General features: G+C 61.0%; 1 protein-coding gene across 2 annotated transcripts in view; it reads right to left on the minus strand.

Moving 5' to 3' along the window:
• Nucleotides 1-7925: 7925 nt before the first annotated feature.
• NFATC1 (nuclear factor of activated T cells 1) overlaps nt 7926-18334 on the minus strand; it is a 92898-nt gene continuing 82489 nt past the window's right edge. The window contains exon 11 of one of the 2 annotated variants that reach the window (XM_080821717.1): nt 7926-9609. In XM_080821717.1, the coding sequence (XP_080677843.1) occupies nt 9560-9609 (50 nt within the window). In that variant the 3' untranslated portion in view covers nt 7926-9559. The remainder of the gene's footprint in view (nt 9610-18334) is intronic. The other variant, XM_080821716.1, reaches the window with a different exon arrangement.

Genomic DNA, 18334 nt, shown 5'->3' on the forward strand with positions numbered 1-18334 from the left:
CTGTGGGGACAGGGGAGGACAGCGGGGTTCCCGAGACAGCCGAACCCAGAGCCTTCACCCCAGGCTGTCCTGGGCCCCTCCCCCTCTGGCTCAGCTCCCACTGCCGGACGTCCAGTGCCGTCTCGGTTCACTGACGGGGCCGCAGGCAGAGCCCGATTTACTTCAGTCAGCGGACGGCTCTCCGGGCCTGCCGGCCCCGCCACGGTGAGCCACAGCCCGACTGGGCCGTAACACGCCCGCTGGGGAACGATGGCAGAACCCCAGCGTCAGCCGTGTGGGGAGACGCCAGTGAGCAAACTCTCATGAAACACGTCAACTTAGTGGGGCTGGGCAGATGGGGGGTGGGCGAGTGGACGGACGGACGGACGGACGCATGGACGGACGGACGCGTGGATCGTGGAGGGTAAGAGGGCGGGAGGAGGAGTGGGCGGGTGGGTGCTGGGTGCTGGGTGGGTGGAGGGACGGATGGATGACGGACAGACGGACAGGGGATGAGTCGGCGAGTGAAGGTCACTTTCTCTCTTCCAAGCACCGTGCGAAAGCTCTGCAGGCCCAGGAGCCCCCGTGAGGCGCGCCCCGCCCTCCAGCCCAGTCTCGGGAACTCCTCTCTCGGGTGCGGTTTGGCCTCGCCTTGTCTGCCTCACGGGGCGGGTTTGAGGGTCAAATGAGGAGCAGCACCGGAGCCTCGAAAGCTGCGGCGGCCGACGTGCCCGGGCCTCCCGCGTTTATCATCCCGATGAAGCAGCGCCTCGATGCGTGAAAACCTCGGGCTGGGGCTTACACTTTCTTAAAAGTGCTTTATTCCTTTCAAGGATCAGCCGTTACAGAGACGAACGACTAATAGTGCACTTCCACGCTGAAGTCCTACTGGCCTGCTTCAGCGACGAGGAAAAAAGTCTCGTAACTGGCGGCCTCATCTGCCTGCAGACAATGGACGTCCCTGACGTCCATCAGACTGGTGGAGGACTGACTCTTACACCCTATTTTAAGTGATTAAATTGCCTGGCAAACCCGTTTCTCACTAAAAAGTGGAGAAGCGATCTTGAACCAGCCAAATACCATTAACGTCCCATCATCCCAGATTCTAAATTAAGGCAGTCTCGGCTCATAGTTTTCCGGGTACCATCCATGAAAACACGAAGGCAGAAGCAGCCACCAAATTCAGCGGTTCTCGTTCTCCGGCTACAGTTCACCTCGTTTCTGGGTTCGTGTTTTCAGCACGAGATGGTTCGTGGCCGTCCCGAGGGAGCGGCCTGACCTCCGAGAGGCTGCGGCGTGAGCCCGGTGCGCACGTGTGCCGTGGGGGACGGGGAGCTCAGCATGGGCAATCCCGTGACGTCAAAGCCATGAGGGGAACGTTCCCGCACACCTGAACACGGACGCATTTCCGCTGGTCGCTTGTGCGACGCCAGCAGACCCGCCTCCTCCTTGGGACCCTTCTGTCCTTCCTTCAGGTGAAAAGCACGTTTGGCAGCCGGAGTTGCTTTCTGGCCTCCGTTGGATGCTCCCCTGCCGATCAGAGTAAGTGGGGTCCGAAGGGTTCCCTCGTGATCACAAGCCGCTCCCTTCGCCCGACGTGCCGTGCACCGTTCTGTGGCCCGAATGCAGGGAACCTGGAAGGTGGGCTACGGCCCCAACGACCACGTGCCAGGGAGGCTGCGAGGGATCCGGCGCCACGACCTCGGCGTGTGGCCACGGCGCACTAGCAGGGACCAGCCTTCCCCCCTCCCCCAAACAAGCAGCGAGGGAAGCGACCCCAGACAGGGACAGACAAGGTGGGCCCGGCAGGTCGTGCTGGGAGTGCGGGTGGCCGGGGAGAGAGCCGCCCGGCGGGACAGCACCAACAGCTGCAGAGCGTGAGTGCGGGGGCATGTCCCTGGAAGACAGCCTCCCGGGGGACTTGGGGGCAGTCCTGGACCTCACACAGGGCCCCCCAAATGGAAAGCTGTGCAGTTCGCAGGGCACCCGGCCGTGTCCTCAGAAGGGTTTTTACCTTAATATGGGACAGATTAGCCTAAGACTGAACGTTGCTCTGGTCCTACCGAACAAAGCTGACAAGTTTCCAGTTCTCTCCAAATTGGTCTATAGGGTTAATGCGATTCCGATAACACCCAACATGGCTTCTCACAGACACAGGCAAGTTTACTGTAAAATGCACATGGGAAGACCCAGGACCTGGGATACTGGGGCAATTTTGGAGAAGGACGCGGTGGGAGAAATGACTCATCGGGATTTCGAGACTTGTAGGAGTGCAGACAGCGTGGGGCTCGGGGAGGGGCTTGATCCGTGGATCGGGGAACAGAAGACAAAACCCAGAAATAGACCCACAGCAATGGGTTCAAAACCACCGATGAGCCTTTTCCACAAATCAGGTGTGTGAGGGGAAAATGAAGCTCGATTTCATGACTCATACAGAAAATCAACTCAAAAGGGATCATGGACTTAAAGTAAAACACAAACCTGGAAAACTTCTAGGACAGAACACGGAAGGAAGTCTTCGGGGCACTAAGAGCGTGGCCCATCCAAGGGAGCGCGGCCCATCCAAGGGAGCGCGGCCCATCCAAGGGAGCGCTGACCAGCTGCGTCTCCACCGAATACCAAGTTTTCCTTTCCTAACGCTCTCTCCGGAGGCCAAGAGGACAAGCTGCCGACGCAGAGGAAACCCTTGCGAACTGCGGCCCTGACGGGGGCGCGTGCAGAGTGCGTCAGGAGCCGCGGCAGCAGAACCGAACAAAAGCGGTCCGGTGAGAAGATGGCAGAGACAGAAGGAGACTCTTCACGGACGAGGCCGCACGGGGCCGCAAAGGGCGGGAATGGCGGCCGCGGCAGCCCTGGGTGGGGTGGGGGGCTCGAGCGTGCCAGTGGGGCGGGAGACGGCGGAGCCACGTGGGCACACACTCGGGTGGCTCCACGCACGAGGCCCGTGACCCGGCGCTTGCTCCCCGGGGCCCGCATCCCGGGAACGGGACGCTCACCCGAACCCACGCCGAGGGCGCTCGGGCACCGGCCCGGGGCAGCTTCAGTCAGGCAGCCAAAGCCCCAGAGCCCGGACGCCCACCCACGCGCGCTCCCTGGACAACCGTGTCCCTCCTCCTGCTCAGCGATGACAAGGGATGGACGGGTGATACGAAAGCAATGTGCCGCACGACAAAGGCCACTCTGGGAAGGCGGCGCACGGCACATTCCATGGACGAGAGGAACAAGACCGTCGCTCTGTTGGGAGCAGGCGAGCGGACGCGGGGCAGGAAGGTGCTGGCGGGGCCACGACCGCGAGGCTCGGGGGGATGGTTGTGTCTTTACACTGGTGGCTACTCGGATCTCCAGGACAGCCGAGACTGCACGGGATCACACACACAGTCTCACTCACACACGCCTGTCAGACCCGCGGGCACACACCTACGCACGCGCACACTCACGCACACGCACCTGTCAAGCCCACGAAGTCTGAGTGTGTTCCACACATTGTGCCAATGCCGGTTTCCTATTTTGGGTGGAAATGTGAAACTCCAGTGGGACCTCTTTGTACATTTTTTGGGCAATTTCTTGGGAATCTATGATTATTACTTTTTAAAAGATTTTATTAATTTATTTGTCATAGAGAGAGAGAGAGAAGAGTACAGAGGGAGAAGCAGGCTCCCCGCTGAGCAGAGAGCCCGATGCGGGGCTCGACCCCAGGACCCTGGGATCACGACCTGAGCCGGAGGCAGATGCTCACTGACTGAGCCACGCAGGCCTCCCGGGAATCTATGATTATTTTAAAACAAAGTTTAAAAAAAGCAGACAAAATGAAAGTGTTCCACGTACACAGACTCTAACTTACCACCCAGAGAGCGGCCCTCCACGAGCCGCTAAAGGAAGCCATCGGGAAGAGGACGCCAGACGGAAGTCTCCGTCCGCGCTCAGGGACGGCCGGCACGGGGCTGGCAGCTATGTGGGGAAGCGCAAAATACTTATGATTTTTAATCATTTAAGTCTGTGTAAAGGCTAATTCACTCCTTGAAGGAAATGAATAGCGACACACTGTGGCGTTGGTGACACACAGAGGGAGGCGTCAGACGCTAACAGCACGGAGTCTGGGAGCCGGGAGGAGGTCCCACACACAGCAGCCGGCGGCTCGCCACGCGCCCAGGAAGGTGGACACCAGGTGCGTGGCAGGTTGCCCCTCGACCCAGACCGACCACGGAAGAAACAACAAAGAGCCGTAGCTTGTAAGCCCAAGAAGGAGAAAGAAGTGGGATCAGAGCAATCACTCGGCCGTAGCCAAGAGAGGCAGGAGAAAGGAGAGCGTGTGGCTCACACGGAAGACGGGTCCCACGTGGATGGGTTTAAATCCAACCGCGTCAGCAAGTCCATTAGCTGCCATGGTCTGAGAACCCCCCAGTTAGGAGACAAGGGGGATAGGATAGAATAAGTAAGCCCGTACTCCCTGCCTGCGAGAAACCTAGTGTCTGAAACCCACAAAGGGCTGGAAGTTCAAAAAATGAGAAACGTATACATGTTAACACTAAGCAGAGATTACTACCAGACCACGTAGATTTAGAGCAAAGAGTTTTCCAGAGATAAAGAGGGTTACATCCTGACAAGAAGTGGGTCCATTAAAGCAGAGCACAGGACTGTTCTAAATAACGTGGCCGCCCCCCGCCCCTGTCCGTGGGAGAGACGGACGCCGGCGTGAGGAGCGGCAGGTGAACCCACGCTGTGGGCCGTCGCGTCAGCCCTCGCCCTGGCCCACGGACACACCGGCACACAGACAGCCACGAGTGTCCAGCGCGACCGAAGCCCCCCGTGAGCCGCGGGACCTCATGTGCGTTTCCAGAACACGCCGCCCAGCAGCGTGGGACGCCCATGTGTATCCTGTGCTCAGGAGCTCGCACGGAGACAGCCCACATTCTGCAGCAAACAGTGAGGCTCCACGGGTATAAAACCGAAACAACAATGGCGTTTGGCCAGAACTCTGGAAAATCCCTCAGTATTGGAAAACTAAACAGTTCTCAGGGCCAGAAAGGTCAAGTGGAATTAGAAATTATTTGAATAAGCTCAGAAACCCGGGGATGTGGCCCGGGTGGCTCCTGTGGGACGGACTGACCCCCAGCCCGCGCGAGGGGAGGCCTCGGCGCCCACCTTCAGGAGCGGCTGAGCGAGAGCGAGGGCACCCAGCGTTGGAGCTCGTCTCGGAAACCAGAGGGGGACGGTCAGCCAACGACAAGCCCTGCGCCAACTGGGCAGGAAACAGGAGGAGAGAAGACACAGGGGCCAAGGCCAAGCAGGGCGACACAGAGCCACTGTGGGCACTACCGTGTGGAAAGGACAGTAGAGGGACATTGCGCCCAGCTTTACGCCAACAAACCCCACGACGCAGATGAAGCGGACAGATTCCCCGAAAGACACGAACGACCCAAGTTCAGCCAAATGACCAGTAAGCTAAGAGCCGCTCCGTCTGTAAAGGAAACGGAGTCTGTGTTCTTCCCACAGGGCGGCCGCGGGCCTGCATGGCCGTGGGGCCGAACCCACCCGCCTGCTCTCTGCCTCTCCCGGTGGGTGGGCTGGGGGAGCTTCCCAGCGCTTTCCCTGCGGCCGAGTTCACCCACCCACACCGACCCGGCTGCCGGCAGACAAGGGGGCTTGCGGTTTCAACGGCGTCACAGCCACGAGCAGTGGTGTCCCGGCTCGGAGCGGACATCCGGGAGGGCCCCGGGCGCGCACACACATCCTCTCGCCCCCTCGCACCACACAGGCTCCCGTGACCACCTCCCGGCACCGCCACGTCGGGGGTGGGGTGGGGTGGGGGGGAGGTTGGCGTTTCAGTGCCGGAACTCGGGACGCGCACGTGCGGCCCGGGACAGATGCGAGAAAATCTCAGCGCTGGGACGGAGGGCCCGTCCTTCGTTTACAGACTTAGTCAGCTGAGTCCCCGGGGACACGGTGCCGGGCAGACGCGTCCGACACCTACACCGTGTGAGCAGAGCGAGGCTCCCAAGTATGTGCGGCAGAGCAGGCCCAGGGTCTCCGCGCGGGGCCGCCCCAGCCGTGTCTCCTCTCCAGGCCGCCCCTGCATGGGTCCTGGACCGGACCCTCCCACCTTCACCAAACCGCCCTGGTTAGTGTGGCCTGGAGTCTTCTGATCCCACTGCTCGCGTCTGTGCTGTGCCTTCGTGATCGCTGGTGCCCTCACAGAACTGCCTGCTCCTTCTCCGTCTGTCTCCGCTGGTCTGTCCTCTCTTCCTCTCCCTCACACGTCTGTGGGTCTGTACCCCTCCCGGCCTCCCGTGAGCGGCAGGAGCAGCTGCCCGAGGACCTTTGCGCGGTTCTTTTTTTTTTTTTTTTAAAGATTTTATTTATTTATTTGACAGACAGAGATCAGAGGCAGGCAGAGAAGCAGGCAGAGAGAGAGGAGGAAGCAGGCTCCCCGCTGAGCAGAGAGCCTGATGTGGGGCTCGATCCCAGGACCCTGGGATCATGACCTGAGCTGAAGGCAGAGGCTTAACCCACTGAGCCACCCAGGTGCCCCAACCCCCACACGGTTCTAGGCGGCCCTTTAATCCGACTGAGCAGAGGCCTCCTCGTGATGTCATCGGCTGGTGCCCTGCACAGGGAGGCCGCAGGATCTGCAGAAGCCAAAGTCACTACGGGGTCCGTCCCTGAGGCCAGAGTGGGGGCCCCGGTGCTCAGGTCCGGGGACCCCGTGAAACAGAGACCAACATGCTTGAATTTTTAGGCCTGGCTGCCGTTGGCCGCAAGGAGGGACTGGACGCTTCCCGGGCTCTTCCCGGGACACACGGTCTCAGACGTGGGAGAGGCTGGAACCCCAGCAGCGGAGGGAGGACAAGCGAGCCAGGGTCTGCCACACGGCCCCGGGCTCGGCTGCTCCCATAGCACACGGTTTTGGGGGACGTGCTGCGCGATCCCGGCCGCTGAGGGAGGTGAGGGGAGGGCTGGCAAGGGGCCCCGAGGCTCCAGAGGCCCGGCCAGCTTGGGTTCGGCCGACCTCGACCCCGGCTCCCCGGGGGACGTTCTGGTCTCCGTGCACCCGCGCCTTGCTGGAGGTGAGCCTGATTACACGAGGTCCACCTAAAAGAAACGAAGCCACGTAAACGGTGTCCGCAGAAACACAGACTCTCTGCAGTGCTTTGTTTCTGGAATATAAACTTCTACGCTGAGAATGGGGGGGAAGGTTTAGAAAAACTCGCTTTGAAATTAATAGCTTGCCAGGTATTCTTGAGGGAGTCAAGCCCAGCTCCGGCGGCCCCGTGAGCCCGGGATGGACAGAGCTCCTGATTCCCTGTGTATCCGGCAGGCTCTGGGGTTCCCCGCAGGCGCCCTCTCTTCTCCACGGCCCCCGCCCGCCCCGCGACCCGCACTCCCCTCGGAGGCCCCTTGGCCGTGGCGGCTCTGCCTCCCACGGGGTCGGGCTCATGGCAGCCACACACGCTAGGTGATGAGGTTCCTCTAGAACTTTGCCTCAATCTTAGCAAAAGAAACAGGAAATCTCCCATTTTATAAAGTCCTAAAAGCAAAATACTATTTGACAATTCAACAGTAACTGCTGGAGAAGTTCTGGGTTTCGTCTGGTTTTATCAACACCGAACACCGTTTCCCTGCGTGAGCCTGAAGCGGCTCTGGGGGAGACAAGGGCCAAGCGGCTCCGAGGACCCAGTGGGAGGCGCGGACGCCCGCGGTGCCCTTCTGAGCAGACGTGCTGGAGCGTCCGGGCGCGCGGCCGCACGTCCCCTCCCCGGTGGCGGGCTTCTCCGCGCATGTCTAGGAGGAAGGCCAGCCCGCCGCAGGGGAGGTGCCGGGGACGCCAGTGCCGCTCCGGGACGCGACCCTCCACACAGACGGCAGGAGCACGAGGACCCGCAGCAGGAAATCACTTAGAACCCAGCAGCGTGTTCCACACAGGTAACAAATCGCCGGCAGACTAAGGTTGTCCAGCAACAAATATTGCTTTATTGGGTCTATCTCCTAACTAAAGGACAGCGGACACAAACACCAAACGGTTCCTTCCCACAGAAAGCCTACTGAGAAGAGTTTCATGCGAGTCCTAGGGCACTGAGGGCAGGCCGAGGTCCGGGCGACAGGCGGGCCGTGGCCGGGGAGCAGCCACACGCCGGCGTTCTCACGGTGGTGTGCGAGGGTACAGATACGGCTCTCAGGCTTGTGTCCTTCCCGGGAGTCCAAGAGAAACGGCCCGTGCTCGTACAGGAGGACGCTGCGCAGATCATCCTGCGGGAGCCTTTCCAGCCTCACATCGTGCTGCGAGGTCAGGACCCACGCCGCCCGCCCGCGGGTGCAGCTCAGGCGTGTCCCGCGAGGGGCAGGGACTCCTAAGGCACAATTTTCAGGTGAACCATGTTTTAATGAACCATGCTTTTTTGGTTACGTGGAACGACGGGTCCCGGCGAACAGTCACGTGGTATAGGCTGTTGCCGGTACAGATGCGGGAGAAGCAGCGGCATCTACGCTGACCTGTGTGTTCACAGCGGCTAGTCGGGCACACACGGCAGGCGCTGCCTAGGAACCCATTTCTGGTGACTGTTCCCTTAGATGAAGCGCGGTCGGAAGGCTTCCGTGCAGGGAAATCTCACAGCGGAACGAACACGTTACATCCTCCCGGACGCTTGGTACAGCCGCTTTCCACCTGCCATTCGGGCCCATCTGGGCACCGAGAACGCACCTCTCCTGGCTTTCCGACGAGCTCGGCCCGCCGCGCCCCGCAGGACGGTGCAGACCCGGCGGACGGGAGATGCGCCCCGGGGACGTAGCCAGAGAGCCGGGTTTTGTCTTAGATGCATCTTCCGGAACGGACATGGGATATGGCCAACATGGCAGCCCCTGCGGGGTGAGGGCCGCACGTCGCCCCCTCCGTCACTCTGCATTTGTGCGTAAATGCATGCTGCTGGCCGTACACACATGCAAACGCCAGGTCTGTCCTGGGCACACAGACCTCCTTCTCCGTCCCGCGGGGTATCCTGTGCTCTCATCTTACCTGCACCACGTTCAAAGCCAGATTAAAAACAAAACCCCAGCATGCTACGGTCAACAATCCTACTGTTTTGGTAACATGGGAGGGAGCAGGGGACGCGAAAGAGGACGACGGAAAAGATCCCGAAACGCGCTGAACGAGGCAGCAGGTTGCAGGGAAGCAGAGGGAGCTTGGAAGTGGGGCTGGGTCTCCTCGCAATGCCTCGCTGGCCGGGTTCTCCCAGCCCACACAGAAGAGACAGCCGCACGGCCACGTGTCTTTACAGCTTTCGCTCCTACACATGCTCTCCTGGCGGCAGCCGCCTCACTGTGCCCCGTGGCGGCCTGGCGCTGGGTCCGGTTAATAAGGCACTTCCAGCATGAAAGCCCGGGGCGGGGGCACCCAGGGCCCACGACAGGTGCACCGGTGGCCCCGCCCCCTTCGGTCCATCCTCCTGGGCACAGAACTACTTGGAGCACTCGAGGCAAATCTTGGGTTAGCGGGAGCCGGGCCGGCACCCGGTGTGTGTTGGGTGTCCCCGGAAGTCCTGGTGTGGGAGCGGGACCGTCGGTGGCCGAGCGGGCTCCAAGCAGCCAGCTACGATCGGATGTTGGTGCTGGAGAGATCGTTCCGTATTATTTCATTTACTGCAAGAAAACACAATAGAGTGACCGTTAGGGAAACACCGCTCTGCCCAGAACTGTTTGTAAGAACCAGAAATCCCATCAGCCACGCCTTCAGCCCATGAGGAGGAGCCTTCGCCCCGAGGGACGGGACTCCTTCCCGCGCCCCACCGTGGGCCCAGGGTGGCCTGAGCCGGCAGCACGTGGCTGCCCGGGGCCCCTGCTCTGCGGCTGCTGGGGCTCGAGGCGGTCAAGTTGGCGACACACTGACGCCTGGATCGTGGGCCCCGGGAAAAGGCTCCCGGTGCTGGTCGGGGGCCGTGAGCATGTCTTCCCCCCGCGGGCGTCTCCACGGGCTGGGCCAGCAGGGGCGGCGGAGGCACGTCCTGGAGGCCCAGGCCCAGGAGAGCCTCTCTCTTTGGTCTCATGGTCGGACAGACCCCGTCCAAGAGGTGGACCCACCACGAGGCGGCCGGGGCCTCCCTTTGTTCAGGCTCTTCCTCCATTCCTGCGTCCTCGCCCGTGACCACTATCTGCATGTGGCTTTTGGCAGCGGGAGAGGAAATGAGCGAAGCTGGCACAGGCCGCCGTAAGCAGGCCGCACAACATCCCTCTCTCCACCCCCAGGTCGGCCCCCAGACAGGGCATGCGTCCCCACGGCCCACTTTCCCAACAGAACTGGGAGGTGGGGGACAAGTGCTCACGTCACGGAACTGCCCAGGCTTCCCTTTGCCGCCCAGATAAACTCCCTGTGTCTCTGCAGAGGCCCCGGCATGTCCCGGGGCAGCTTCCTGCAGCGACCGGCTGGCACACCTGTCGTCACCCGCACGACCCCCCCCCGAATGCCCTTTCAACACCCCCTGCTACTGTGAAGAATAACAATAACAAAACGTGGCCAGGAATTGTGTCCCCGCTGCTGATAACGGAGTCCACTGGCACCAGCTTCACAAGCAGGAGCCCGGCGGCAGAGCCCCAGGCCCGCCCGCCCCCCAGCCCAGCCCGGGTGGAGGGCGGTGAGTCACGGCGCGCAAACACCAGGAGCGCACGGTGGGCCGGGGTGGGCACCAGGCCAGCCAGCCTGCGGAGGACACATCTGCCGGGGACACGGATGGGAGGCACGACCCCGGTCATGCAGCCACACCTGCTCTGAGGACACCACTGACGCACAAGCGGAAACAACGGGAGGGGCTGGGGCTCGCCGGCCGGCCCGGGGTCCCCTCCGAGCGACCGCTTATGAGGCAACAGTGAGGCCTGGCGCGCAGACCCGCTCTCGGGACGACACCCGTCCCAGGAGGGTCCTGTGGGCAGCTTGTCAGCGGCCGCTTTTCTGTGATACTCTGGCAGCCCGCTAGAGACCCTGACCAGTGCCTGGCCACGGCCCACCGGAAGGCAGGGCACGTTGGATCCCCTCCTGGGCACCGCGCAGCTACCGTCTCCGCTGACCACACGGCATGCCCTGCCACCCGACCTGGCGTGCACCCTTGGCCTCGGGCGCCGCGCTCTGCCGGGGTCCCAGGGCACAGTGGGAAGGGGGCAGGCCTGGGCCCACGCTCCTTCCCACGTCACTGTTTGCCTCCAATTTTCACTCTGCAGAGCCGCTGTATCAAAGAACGTGGTGACAAGGACAAAGAACAAATCTGAGCATCCCTAGGACACTGTCTCCCCGAGGAGAGGCTTCCCGGCAGAGCGGGCTGGACATCCTTACGACCATGCGCGGCGGGCACCGCGGACGCGGCGGGGACAGCAGATTCCCCACAGCTGTGGCCGGTGTGGCGCGTGGCCCCTTCAAGCTGCCTCACGGTGACCCTTCTCATTTCCTCCTGAGCCCTCGCCGGGCCACAGGCACGGCAGGTCTCCCTAACCTCCTTCAGATTCAGCAGGAGGTCCGAGGGCACACGTGGCCACTGGGGCCCTGGCCCAGCGGGTGGGGGTCTGGGGGGAGGTGGCCCAGTCGCCACCGCCACCCCCGAGTCCAGGGCTGCAATACTCAGCCGTGACACCGAGGGACGAGGCCTCCAGCACAGTCACCACTGAGGGTCGGGGCCTCCCAAGGACATACACCAACACCGGGTCGCCACGCTCGCTCCACCAGCAAGGACAGTGGTTCCCAGACCAGAAACCCCATCCAGCAGGGGCAGACCCCGGGTGGTGGGAAAGTTCTCATGGGTGCTAACGTCAGGGGAAAGGGGGGCCGGAGGGCAACAGTGATGGGAGGTCATAGAGCTGCGGAATCAGGGAGGCTTAAGCAAGGCGGCCCAGAGCCTCCCAGTTCCTCGGGGTTGTAGAGACCACGGGACAAATAGCACACGTCTGACAAGATAAAAGGGGAAGAAGGGTCAGAAGTGGGCTTCCCCTCACTGCCCACAGGGGCAGCTGGGCCTGGCGGGGGAGCCCGTGGTGGGTGGGAACGGGGAAAACCCCGAGCCATCTGGGGCCCTCCTGTGTGCCGGCACCTGACGGGCTCCCTGTGACCCCCCGCCTGGCCACCAGGAGGATCTCGGGAGAGCGGGCAGCACTCCTGCTCCGTCACTGCGATCTGCCGGGTCCTGATGAGCCACCAGGACTGCCTGCCGCCCAGCAAAGGTCAGCGGGACACAGCAGGTCGTCGGACGGCCCTTTGGTCCAGGCCTGGCACCGGGACGGAGGGTCAGGGTGGGTCAGACATCTCGGGAGCACAGTCAGAACCAGCACACATGCGCGAACCCCGTCAGACCTGCCCCAGGTCCCCTAGGACTGTGTGGGGCAGCTGACAGGAGGGGCGGGTGGCCGGCGTGACCCGCACAGCAGACACGCCCGACTGCGCACACGACCGAGGACGGCACGGCCAGAGAGCCACGCTCTCCGGGCAGACACAGACCGCGCCGCGGCCCTGCAGAGAGCCGCGAGGGTTCCCGTCCCCAGACAGACGGCGAGCAGGGCGCGCGCATCGGGGCCCCGCCGGCCCTGGCCTCGCCCTGCTCACGGCCTCCCACGTCCCTTCCATGAGGTCACGGTTCCAGGTCCCTGTGAGAGCGTGGCCGCCCCCAGGGGGCTGTGCTGGTTATTTCGGGGGTGGCTTTCTCTGGGACGGTTTCCCACAGTGTCTTCTCTCGGCCGATACTTTCCATCCTCTTATTCAGCTTTTCCACCGACAGTCAGGGTTTTTCTTAGTCAAAGTATTTTGAACTGCAGGTAACATGTGACCCTTGGAGCTCGTCGGAGACCCGAAAGAGGAACCTTCGCTTTGCCGAGTGTCAGATGTCCCTGCGACAGGATGTGGTGAGCTGTTACACCACAATTTAATTTAATGAGAAAGGTTTTTCCCCTTATATTTCAGTTTTCTCTAAAATGCTCCCAAGGTGGAAACTACTGTTTTTTTCCTAAAACTTATGTGGCCACTTGAGTTTTGGTTTTCACCTGGGATCCGTACGCAGGACACACAGACACAGGCCTACACCACCTCTTTGCGTGTAGCTGGAACGGAGTGAAGAGAAAACTAGTCTTTTATGACATTTAAAAACTCAAACGTGAGCCGCACAGGCACAGCCCTTCGCGGGCGCTCACGGCATCTGCGGACACGCACTATACCGTTCCGACCACGCAAACGGCTCGCGGCTATTTATAAAGAAGCAAATTTACTAATCAGGTGGATGGTCCTTTTTTAAAGCAAAATTTCGGCACTTTCACATAATGAGTTTCTTTTTCATCACCATTTTGAAAAAATTGAGCTTAAAACTTCATGTCGGGGGCACCTGGGTGGCTCAGTTGGTTGAGCGTCTGCCTCCGGCTCGGGTCATGATCCCAGGGTCCTGGGATCGAGTCCCACATCGGGCTCCCTGCTCTGCAGAAGCCTGCCTCTGCCTCTCCCGCTCCCCCTGCTTGTGTTCCCTCTCTCGCTGTCCTCCCTCTCTGTCAAATAAATAAATAAAATCTTTAAAAAACAAAAACAAAAACAAAACTCCGTGTCGTAGTGAAATGCCTCACCTCATCCTCCGGCTTCGCTCACGGGCTCTTGCCGGACCCTCCTGAGACCGTGGGACTCCAGGGGGTGGGGAGGGCCCGGATCTCATTTTTAGACATTCTGCTTTTAAGCCAAGTTTCCCCATGTTTCTGAACTCTTGGTTCCCAAAAGCGGCTAAGGTTCTCAAATCAAAATTTCAGGAATGAGCCGCTCCCCTTGGTGGCCCAGCATGTTCACGGCCCCCGTGGGTCCTAAGCAGGGGACCCAGGGACTGTCGTCAGCAGCCCCACGAGGGAGGGAAGGCAGACTTTGTCGTTACGGGTTTTGTAAACAGAGGGTCCACGGGAGGGTCGGGGAGGGGAGACACGGGCCCTCGGGCTCACAGGGGAGGGGAGCGCGCTCCGCCAGCCCAGGGCCGGCACCTGCACCCACCAGTCCCCCTCCTCCCGCCCCTCCCCTGCACTCTGTCCCTCTGTGTCCGGCCCCGGGCTGGCCTGCGGGGCCGCTCAGCACACAGAACCTGGTGTCCGCAGCGGAGAAAGGCTGAAGGCAGAGCCCACACGTCCCCTGCAGGGCCGCGTGCGTCTTCAAAGCCAACACCCGCCCTGCACCCGCCCCGCACACCCAAACACGGCGTTCTCTTCTGCTGGAGCTAAAACGACGATGTTTTCAGTCATTTCTCCTGGACTAGCCATTGCCTTAAACGTACGTGTATTTCCATATGGAGGAGAGACAAGTGAGCAGGGGACACACGGGGTCCGTCTGGCCACCTGCGGTCCAGGGAAGCTCCTCTGCACGTGACAACGAGGGGGTCCGGCCGTCCTTGTCCGACGCGGGGCCAACGGCAAAGCCAGAGGAGACCCGCGGACACGCGACATCAGAACCCTCCTTCAAAAGTCCCAGCAGCATGGCCCGGCTGTCCCAAGGGCCACACACACGTGAGGGCTCTGAGAGGGCACCCGGCGCTCACGACGCACAGACGCCCGTGGCTCAGAGTCCGCGTTTCGGAGCTGACACTGAGAGCACCTGGGCCGCCTGCCGGGAGCTCTCGGCCTCGGAGGGCGCCTGCTCGTGGCCGTCGTGATGATGAGGGCACCGGGCCTCTTCGCGGCGCCCTGACGTCGTCATCCGGTGTCCTCCTTCTGACTCCAAGGGGAGAGGCGGCAGAGTGGACGTGCCCGCGGGACTCTGAATGACGGGGCGGGAGGAGCGTGACCCTGCGTCACTGGGACTAGAAAGGAAGCCTGACACGAAGTGTGTCTCTGAGGACGTCACATGGTCAGCGTGAGCACATCAACAGACTCTGGGAGGAGAAGCAGATCCTAGAAAGAGCCAGAAATGATGAAGAGAAGATCCGGCCGGACCTCCTAGTCTCCAGAGGGGCCCGGCGGTGAGCGGACCCACGTCAGAGCCGACCACCCTGACGATCGGCAACCTTCTGACTTTCCCAAACCTCAGTTCTCCCACGTTCACACCACGTCACTCAAACGATCGATCAGATCCGTGGACTACGGGAGGCCGTGACCTTCCTCTAGAAAACCGACGGGAGCCGTGCGCGGCCCGGACCCGTGCTGTCGGGGGTGAGGGGGGGCCGGCGCGGCTGGGGGCTGGGGGGCGGGCAGAGACCTGGGTCCTGCCCTCACCCCACCTCCGCACCAGGCTACAGCCTGAGGGTGTCCTCGTGCAAATGACGGCCCGGCCACTATCCCTTTCTGCTCCCCGAGTCGGGGGTCTTCCGTCATCTCGAAGGGAGAAACACAGCCTCCCGCCTGGGGTTCTGGGTGCCGAGCGTTATCCACGGCAGGAGCCTCCCAGCGGCACCCCCCGTCCGCCGGGGAGCTGGACACCGTTCCTGTTCCTCACTTGAAGACAGGCCCGGGGAAGGCAGGAGACAGGTCTGTCACGGAGCGCCGACGGCGCGGCTGGCCTCCCCCCGGGCGCAGCAGCCCAGGTGCCGCCCAGGGCACAGCGAGGGGAAGAAGGGCCTGGGGCCGCACGGGGGTCTCTGTCTCTGTCCCTCGGCGGGAACCCGCCAGGGTCGCGGAGCCCACATGCGGGCTTTGGGAAGGGAAGGCACAGGAGGGAGGCACAGGAGGGAAGGCACAGGAGGGGCGGGCTCCGGCTGTCCACACCGAGGCCGATCCTACGTTCTCAGGAGCCGGGTCTTGGCCTGGGAGTGAGGGATCTAGTTCAGCAATGTTACCCCAGCCACACTGCATCATCCTCGCTAAAGAAGTTTACTGAGGATGGGTGAGGGCCCTACTTTGCTAATCATACACGTGTGCCGGTTTTTTAAAAAAACACAGTGACAGGGCGCCTGGGTGGCTCAGTGGGTTGGGCTGCTGCCTTCGGCTCGGGTCATGGTCTCAGGGTCCTGGGATCGAGCCCCGCGTCGGGCTCTCTGCTCAGCGGGGACCCTGCTTCTCCCTCTCTCTCTGCCTACTTGTGATCTCCGTCTGTCAAATAAATACATAAATAAATCCTTAAAAAAACACAGTGACTGCTGCAGGCGCATGTCAGCCCGGCCACACAGCCCAGCTCCGAAGCGTCGCCTCCTTTCCGGCAGGTCAGCTCTCGTGAGGGGACCCCGGCCTGCAGATTGTGAAAGATCAACCACCCTCTGCTCCTTGGCCCACTGCCGGCTGCACAGGGATACTGTCAGCTTTTCACCTCCGTTTGTTTGTTTGCTTGTTTGTGGGCCTTTTTACATTTTATAAAAATTTAGATTCACTTAGTTTCTGACATAGTGTCCAAGGACCCATCAGTTGCGAATAACACCCAGGGCTCATCACGACTGGATACCACGTCACCTTTTCACGAAGAGAACCACTTTCTAAAAGCCGCCTTCGTCCTTTAAACAAGCAACGTGGGTGACAAAGAGGCCGGAATGATCCACGGGGACTGCGTTCCCGGGCGGGTTCCTGCAGCCACATCCGCGCTGCGTCCTGCCCGTGGGCCCCTCAGCACTCACGGTCACACGAAGGACCGCGTGTAAAGACATACAGAAGAGTCATGGGCTTACTCGGTGTTCCTGTGAGGGCCAGAAAAACCCATGTTCCTCACACAAAACAAACCATCAGAAACCTTTTTATTTTTAAGGGAAAGCCAAAATAGCTCTGTGAAGAGCAGAACAAAACAGGACGACCATTCTTTCCCATTCCTATAACTAAAAGATAATTTTAAAGAAGTATTTGCTAACTTTCCCAGAAAATACACCTTTAGCTAAAGTTAGTGTTGTAACCCGAGAGCATAATCATTCAGGCAGACGGTCGTTGAACCAGAAATATCCGCGACCAGGTCGCGTCTGTCGTGCTCACCCCTTACAACGGGCAGGGATCCGGGCCAGGGAGGGGTGCGGACTGTCTCACTGGCACGCCCTTTGCAGGGGTGCGAGCTGTGGGCTTCCCGTGGTGCATAGTTCCTGCCGACCGGGGTGCGCGGGGTTCACGTGCCGGAGCACGAGCTTCCTCGGTCACGTAAAGCACCTGGCGCAGGGGGGACACACGTGAGAACACCACGATGAAAGCCGCGATTCAGAAACCAGGAAGCAAAGCAGAGAAAACGTGCTTTTGTGCTCCTGGAGCAGGTGCGGCTCTGGGCAGCGACGCCCGGGCTGTGGGCACCGGGGGAAACTGAGGCAGTCTCCCAGGTGGGGGGGTGTTATTTTTTGGAAGAGGCAAGCGTCTCACCAAGTCTGCTGTCCACATGCCCCCGTTCGCAGGCCGGCGCTGTGTCCACGGCCCGGCAGGGACGGCGGGCTGGGCGCCCACATGGCCCCGAGTGGCCCCCCGGACGACAGCAGGCCTGTCGCGACCACGCTGACTCTGAAAATGCAGAGCTGCGACCTCGCCAAAGCCCCTGCTTTACTTTTCTGACTTTTTCAAAGACACTTTGTGAGGTGGCGGGAAATGAGGCCGTCTCTCAAGTTCCATTAAGAAGCGAGTTCTGCGCCACCTCGGGTGTCCGGGACCCATTTCAGCCTTCACTTATTTTTATCTTTTTAATCATAATAAGCCACTGCCACGGGGCCTGCTATTTTTGGAAAGAGGGAACGGGACGGTGGAGTCTGAATGACAACAAGTCACGGTTTAAATAAAACATGACCCTCCCGAGTGCGTGTGGGGCTGTCACTGATGGGCACTGTTGTCACACGGGACTGTCAGCCATTAAAACAGAATAATTTTCCTGCCTTCAGCGCCTGCTTCCTTATTTAGCCTGAATCCTCCAAATAATGCGAAGGCCTGTGTGGAAACTCCAGCCTCCACGGGGACCGGCCGGCCACGTGACGGGGCTCCGCGGGCCGCCCGGCTCCTTCCGCACTGTGGCCGGCCTGGGCTCCCGCAGCATCGGGCCCATTTTTTCATCTACCCAAACGCATCCCACAGTCGCTAAACCATCAGCAAGCATTTTCCCAGGGCTTTCCTTGTGCTGCTAAAAAACACATTCCCCCCAAATGAAGACATTTCTATTCACACAGAATTAACAGAATTGAAAAAAAAATAGATGAAAAATGCCCCTTAATTAAAAAGTAACAATGTCACGTGGACAGAGGGAGGGGTGGGGTGAGTGGCCGTGCAGGCCAGCCAGGCTGCGGCCTCCAATCACTCCGTCTGGGGACACGCGTCGGGGCTAACGACACGGGTCCTTCCCCTCCACGGGCAGCGGAGGACACCGTCACGCTCCTGGGCTGGTGGCGGGAAGGGCCACGATCCGTCAGCTCAGCCTGCCCGTCCACCGGGCACAGGCCAGGTGCCCACCACCCCCAGCAGCTGCCCGGTTTGCCCGGAAGAAGCTGCTCATTATGGAGGC

The sequence above is a fragment of the Martes martes genome, assembly GCF_963455335.1.
Source record: "Martes martes genome assembly, chromosome: 13".
In the NCBI taxonomy this organism is placed as follows: domain Eukaryota; kingdom Metazoa; phylum Chordata; class Mammalia; order Carnivora; family Mustelidae; genus Martes; species Martes martes.